At 45.1% G+C, this 7609-nt stretch overlaps 1 protein-coding gene across 1 annotated transcript; it reads left to right on the forward strand.

Moving 5' to 3' along the window:
• Window positions 1-1024: 1024 nt before the first annotated feature.
• Window positions 1025-2139, forward strand: LOC136708051 (uncharacterized). Its single transcript, XM_066682313.1, has one exon. It carries the CDS (start codon window positions 1237-1239, stop codon window positions 2137-2139), a length of 903 nt encoding a protein of 300 aa, XP_066538410.1. The 5' UTR covers window positions 1025-1236.
• Window positions 2140-7609: the final 5470 nt, after the last annotated feature.

Below are 7609 nucleotides of genomic sequence, written 5' to 3' on the forward strand. Positions count from 1 at the left end.
ACCTACCCTGTTTTTTCCTTATCATCCCAACCCCTTCCCTCTTCATCCCAACCCCTTCCCTTATCATCCCAACCCCTTCCCCTATCATCCCAACCCCTACCTCTTACGGGCTTGCAGTATCCCGTTCTTTATCATGCCGATTCTCTCTCCGCAGGTTTTGCAAGCCAACCTCTTGCTCCGGGGCCCCGAGCTCCCGACGCCACATTCTCTCTCTTCACCACTGCTCCAGCTCCTCCTCCTCCCAATGCTCGTGTCTTCAATCCACCCCTGGTGCAGCCCACCCTTCGTCAGCGGATTCTCCAAGGTGCGGACATTGACCTGTCCTCTCTATTGCTTCCCTCAGCTTCCTGTACAGCACCCCGCTCCATCGACGTGGGGGACGTGACCCTTTCATTGAAGACTTCAGAGCACAGAGCTTCTAAGCTCCTCACAACTTCCGAATTCGCACTCGCTTTTTCCCTCTATCGCGACGTGGTGTGCTCCTCCTTCCCCGCCCGCAGGCAGGAATTGGACGATTACCTCGCCATCGTCCTCGACCTCGCAGTCCGTTTTGGAGGCTCTGGTTTTTATGACTACCATCGGCTCTTCTCTGCACGGGCCGCCGCCCGCTTGCAACAGTGGAATATTCCATCCTACTGGGGTGCACTCGACTTGGAGCTCTACTGCCGCATTTTTGCTGGCCGAACTGCACTTTCCTGTGGGTTGTGCGGCAACCCTTCTCATCCCACTTCTGCATGCTCCCAGGTCATCCCGGCGCCCACTCCGGGCCCTAACTTTTCTTTTATCCCTGACCAGGCCCCCAGTCAGCGTATCACCAGTTCTAGCTCCCGTGATGCCCGCGGTAGACGCTTGTTCTTTCTAAATGGCTCCATGATTTGCAATAATTTCAATTCCGCTGGCTGCTTTGCATCTTCCTGCAGGTTCCTTCACGTATGCACCTACTGCGCTCAAGCCCACGCTCGGCCAAGCTGCCCCAAGTGGCCGCCTAAGTTCGGTAACAGCTGACTGATCCGTTTTCTCTCCACCCCTGTCAACGTTCCTGAGCTCGCAAGCTGCCTCTCGCGCCACCCTGACCCTGCATTCGTATGTTATCTCCTTGATGGTCTATTGTTTGGTTTCTCCCCAGGTTTGGTGGTTCTGCCCGTCTCCTCGTTCCATGCCTCCAACCTTCTCTCCGCCGAATCGGAGCCTGATGTGGTTACTTCTCTTCTGGCCAAAGAAGTCTCGGAGGGTTTTATGATGGGCCCCTATTCTTCCCCCCCATTTTCTACTTTCCGAATTAACCCCATCGGCGTTGCCACTCGAAAATATTCTGGTAAGAAGCGGCTCGTCATCGACTTATCAGCCCCGCGCGGTTCTTCTGTGCCTTCAATAAACAGTCTCGTGCCCAGCTCGGAATTTTCCCTCTGCTATGCTCGGGTCGACGATGCCATATCACTGATTAAGCTCCTTGGCCGCGGCACTTGGCTGGCTAAAGCGGACGTGGTCTCCGCCTTCAAAATCATTCCCCTCCATCCTGACTTCTGGCACCTGTTTGGGGTGAAATGGCGGGGACAATTCTACTTTGCAGTTCGACTGACCTTCGGCTGTAAGAGCAGCCCCAAGATTTTTGACACACTCGCCGAGGCTCTTTCATGGATCCTCCTTAACGTCTATGATGTCCCGTATGTGGTACACCTCCTGGATGATTTCTTGGTCCTTGACTCGCCGTCCTCCCCTCCGGCCCGCTGCATCACTTCTCTCACTGCTGCTTTCCGTCGCCTGGGCATTCCTTTGTCTTCCGAGAAAACCATCGGCCCCGCCACCTCACTTGAGTTTTTGGGCATCTCTCTGGATTCAGTTTCTTTTCGTGCTTCTCTCCCACACGACAAGCTGGCCCGCATTACTGAATTCCTCTCTGAATTTCTTTCTCTTCGACGTGTCACCAAACGACAACTCCTCTCCCTTTTAGGGCATCTTAATTTCGCATATGAGTGTTGTCCCACAAGGTCGTTCCTTCATCTCTCATTTGCTGCACCTAGCCTCTTCAGCCTCTTCTCTCTCTCAGTTAATATCCCTGGACCAAGCCTGTGCTTCAGAGCTACAATTCTGGTTGCTCCTCCTCCGCAGATGGAATGGCATCTCTTTCTTTTACAATGACGCACTAGCTAACCCAGAGGACGTTGATTTGTTCATCGACGCAGCCCCGTCCGTGGGGTGTGGAGGTTTTTACAAGGGACACTGGTTCGCATCCTCCTGGCCTGATCAATTCACCCGTCTAGCGCTAGACTGTGGTGACTCCATTGCGCTCCGCGAACTCTTTCCGGCTGTCATTGCTGCAGTTCTTTGGGGACATGAATGGACCGGCCGAGTTATCCTTCTCCATTCAGATAATGAATCAGTCGTTCATATTATTAATAAAGGACGCTCCAGTTCGCTCAGTCTCATGCCATTCGTCCGCCGCCTCACTTGGCACTCAGTCGTCCATCAATTTCTATTAAAAGCTGTTTACATTCCTGGTCACATTAACCCTATTGCTGACTCTCTGTCTCGTTTCCAATTTCAGAAGTTCAAGCTATTGGCTCCACAGTCCGACCTGCATCCTACTCCCGTTCCACCATTTTCGGACCTCATCTTCCATCTTCCCACACACTCAGCAATCTGACTCTAAGATCCCAGGATTTAATCCTGAAATCTCTGGCACCAAACACCTTGTCTACTTACTGGACTGGATGGCAGTGCTTTCGACGCTTCCATCATATACACTCTATACCGTTCCCTTCTTCTGATCTACACTCTTTCACAGCATTCCTCTCATTCACTAGCTCTCAATTGTCTATTCATTCATCCACTTTAAAAAGCTATACAGCCGCTATTAATTTCTTTTTCAAACTGATTTACGGCTCTCCCCATCCGTTTACTAATCATCACCAAGTCACTCTGCTTCTTAAAGGATTAAGAAGAACTGAACCTCATCATCTACCTCAACGCATGCCCATCTCTTCTCACATTCTTTACAGCTGCCTATCTACCCTGCGATCCGGTTACGTATCACCAACTACCGATGCCACCCTCGAAGCCATGTTCCTTTTAGCGTTTTTCGGCTTCCTTCGTTGCTCTGAATTCACAACCCCGTCTTCCATCCACCATAATTCTCTTCACCCTTGTCTATCTGACCTACTCATACTTGATCCAAACACACTCGTCTTTACTATTAAACACAGTAAAACAGACCAATTTCACAATTCTTCTCAAATATTTCTCTTTAAACTCCCTTCCCCTATAAGCCCCTATGAACCTCTTACACGCTACCTCCAGCTTAGATTATCCCAAGGTGCCTCCCATTCCGATCCATTGTTTACAACCGAATCGGGTTCGGTCGCCACTCGCCACTGGTTTCAGTCCCACTTACGACGAATCCTTTCACGCAGTAATCTTAACCCATCACATTTTTCCGCTCACTCTTTCAGAATCAGTGCTGCCTCTACAGCTTACCATCAAGGCCTTTCAGATCATACCATCCAGACACTCGGCCGATGGACCTCCCAAGCACATCATTTATACATCCGCACCCATATCCGTGATCTTTTCGAAGCTCACCAACGTATTGCTTCCCTGTAACTTTTGGGGGCCTGGTTCTACACACGCTCAAAACCGCGCTGAACTCCATCCCAAATTCCTCTGAGTTCGCCCCCCCGTTCCAAACTATAGGGCGTGGACCATACTAGCAAATTGAAGTTATACTATAACAGAATTTTGGGAGTTGGGCCACGCCCACGCTCCTCCCCCCAGGCCTATTTATACCCTTCAACCTCACGTAATCTCCGTGACATTCAAGTCGCTCCCACCTCCTCCCCATCTCCTCCCTCTTCTAAAATTAATCTTCTAACGGGGGGGCCTGGTTCTACACACGCTCAAAACCGCGCTGAACTCCATCCCAAATTCCTCTGAGTTCGCCCCCCGTTCCAAACTATAGGGCGTGGACCATACTAGCAAAATCACTATTTTCTTGATAATGACCAATTTGATTTTGTAGACCATCGCCTAGAGGCTCGGTATTGCCCTGTAGTTTAAGAAAGGCCTGGTCTTTATCTCTGTAGACTCCGCACTGCTTAGTAAACTCAGCTTTATAGAATAGAATATATTTTGTATTCAGGAACATAGCATATATTTCTGAATTATTATAGCCTTCCAGAACATGAAGGGCAGTAAAAACATGACCATTTCCATAGAAAAAGCCAAGACCACGGAAAATCATATTTCCGTGGTATTTTATAAAAATAATGCAGGGCACTTCATTTAAAATGATCAGACTACTGGGAATATCGTGAGAAATGCTTCCCTTCTGATATATAACTGGGCCAGATATAGAACATAGGTTGACTGATATTTTTTCCAATAAGTTTGGTTCATCTTCAAATCTAAAATCTGCGCAGCCATAGTTTTGTAGTTTAACCTGTAAAAGAGAGAAAAGAGATTATTAAATACAAGATTCTAGGAAACCCCACAGTGCCCTGTTCATTTCAAAGTCATTTTATCTAATGTTTAAAAAAAGTGAGATGAGAATCCCCCAAAAAATATTTAAACAACTCATTTTCTTATTTTGCACTAGTTCAGTGACAGTTGTTTATTTATTTCATTTTCGGGGTCCTGGACCCCTGGATGTGGAGAGAAACTGGACTAATTTGATCATTTGAGCCGTTTAAACACTGGTAGTTTACACAGAAGACCAGTTTGTTTTAGTTGTGGGGGGTGACTAAGTTCTCTAAAACTTGTAATGTGGGGCCCTCCTGATGAGTTTTAATACCCCAGGTCTAATTTATTTGAGTGAAGAGGTCTGGACAGGCCACAACTCTTCATTCTGAGATAGCATACGGATGTGGGCCACTTCTGGCAATGATATGGCACTGCTGGCCCACTGTCGGCATAGGCACTTAAGAGTGGGCCATATTTGAAAACGTATGTGCCAAAATATATGTGGGCCACTTCTGGCACAGATATGGCCGTGCTGCCTACTACAAAACGGTATGTCAGCCAAAAGTGGCTACTTATATAATGAAGCTCATGTGACACACATCTGGCCCACATATGTGCCAGGAGTGGCAGTGGGCGTCAGCCAAATGTGGCCCACATATTCAGTATCTGGCCCATTTCTGGCAGATTTATCAGTGCTGCTTATTAAAAACCTGCATATGACTCCAGGCTAACATACTAATATTCTACTGCCAGTACTACTGCTAAAATAATAATAATTATAAATCAATAAATACTACTACTGCTACTAATATTCATTAATTGTTTGTAACCCTTATCCGGGTTAGAGCAGTAAAACAGACTGAAAAAATCCTGAACACACCTCTCTGTCACAGATGATATTTATGGTTTTCTCCAGTCAGACGTTAGACTTCACCCAGGACACACCCTACGACTGAAGTATGACTGGAGTAATAAATAAATTATATATATATTTGAACTGGAAAACACATTTGCTTCTTTTCAGTTTTCGCGCCAAAAAATGGCGCCAAAAAAGGGCACCTATAGAGAGTGGGATATATGTCTCTAAAATAAACTGAAGCTAAACCCACAGAGAACCCTTTTCTCAGTGAAAATAATGTCTCCTAATGCTCACTAAATATATCTGGATTCATACTGTTGTTGTTGTTGTATCATAAATAGTTTATTTAATATTAACCTGCTCTGTGGATGCTTATCACTAGCTACATTTGGCTGTGGATTTGATGGTATTCAGAGCTAAGTTTAATCCTAATCATAACCTTCCTCTATGTCTTAATGTTTTCAGAATGTAAATAAGGGTCTAACACCTGAAGTAAAAATATGTTCACTCAACTTTCCATTTCGTTTCCAGCCCTTGTTTTAATATCTACACGATTCCGGACGACATTTTCCCGCCAATAACTTTTAATAAACTCTTTCTCCCTATGGAGCCAAAGCTGAAGTTTGTTTCCGCGTGGAGTTCTCCCTTCCACCTTAAACACAGCGGGTTAGGAAATATTTCAAGACGCAGAACCAGAAGCTGGTACTAACCTCCATCGTACTCCAACTCCTCGGGTCTTCTGCGGCGAAGAGACCAGTCCTCGGGCTCTTAGTGTCCTCTGCTGACGTGGCCGAAATCAATGCTGTGTTGATGTGTGCCACCATTCCTCGCCGCTAGATGGCGCAGTCCACTAAATAATGTTTCAGTGTTTCTTTTCTAGCGTTATTAATAAACAGTTTAAGTTGGTAATCAACGAACATTTCCGCAGCAGCTTCAGAGAGATCCTTCACCCCACTTCCATCACAGAGTCTCTTTTCTGTGAGGATTTGATTGCATTCTGCTACAAGAACTAATTTGTTAAATAATTACCAAGAGATCATTTGTCATAGATTACAAATACTACTCCTCCAACTCGTCCCAATGTGATGTGGCTCCATAACTCCAGGGAACACAGTTCCACTGTGTGTGTGTGTATATGTGTGTGTGTGTGTGTGTGTGTGTGTGTGTGTGTGTGTTGTTTCTGTATGATGTCGTATTTCTCAGATGTTTTATGAATAAAATAAAGACACTGACCAATCTGTGCAGCAGGTTTAATGTGGTTTATTTATTTTTTTTGGTTTGTTTCAACATGCACATTTTATTAAAGACAACAGATTCTATTTCTGAGACCTGATTTACAGCGAGTACAGTCAGAAATGCATTGAAAATATGGCAGAAATATTCATGGTCAGAAAAGGGATACTCCACAGAGGTGTCCCTCAAAACACAAACAAACCCCATCCGCGAACCTTAAAGACGGCTAACAAAGTATGCAGAGCAACAGATTAAATACAGTCTGGAATTGTAGACCTCCACAGTGCTCCTGCGTGGTCTGTGGAGCTGAGAGAATGGACAGTGAGTGTAGAAACAAGGAGGCTTTTAGATTCGGCTATAAACAGAGCTTCAGTTAAATACAGGTGCGTTACTCAGTGGAATGGAAACACGACTCGCTGTGATGGAAATCTGTTGTAGCATTTGGAATCTTTAATCCCTGAGATTGTTAGCTGCTAGTTTTCATTATTAAAGTTTACTGTTTGGGCCACCTCAAGGTCAGATAACAAAGCTCATTTACAGCACAGTAGAGAGAGAGGTCCAGACATTAGTGAATTACGTTCTTCAGCTTCCTTGTGTCAATTTTACAGAGTCCACTTTCAACATTAAAATTAATAATGGGTGAAATAGAGAGTCATAAAGTTTGATGTCCATGTGATATGAAACGTCCAATTCCATCTTCAGGGCCCTTAATGGACACAGATCACCTCCAGGAAGCTGCTTTCCCCCAGTTCCGCAATCACAGACGGTTCTTCATTGTCTGGTAAGATGGTCTGAAGACTCTGGTACACTATGCTATTTGCTTTCAAATAAATCTGATATTTTGATTTATTTGGCTTTCTTGCTTTGACAGTTTAAAAGTTTCCAATCATTTAAAAAGTATTGTTAATTTATGAAAAGTTACCAAATCATGTACAAACCGTATTCCAAAAAAGTTGGGACACTAAACAAATTGTGAATAAAAACTGAATGCAATGATGTGGAGGTGCCAACATCTAGTATTTTATTCAGAATAGAACACAAATCACAGATCAAAAGTTTAAA

Source organism: Hoplias malabaricus, chromosome 10 (genome assembly GCF_029633855.1).
Source record: "Hoplias malabaricus isolate fHopMal1 chromosome 10, fHopMal1.hap1, whole genome shotgun sequence".
In the NCBI taxonomy this organism is placed as follows: Eukaryota; Metazoa; Chordata; class Actinopteri; order Characiformes; family Erythrinidae; genus Hoplias; species Hoplias malabaricus.

What these genes read in the sequence shown, in the direction of transcription:
- LOC136708051 (XM_066682313.1), top strand. Translation starts at nt 1,237, where the DNA reads ATGATGGGCCCCTATTCTTCCCCCCCATTTTCTACTTTCCGAATTAAC.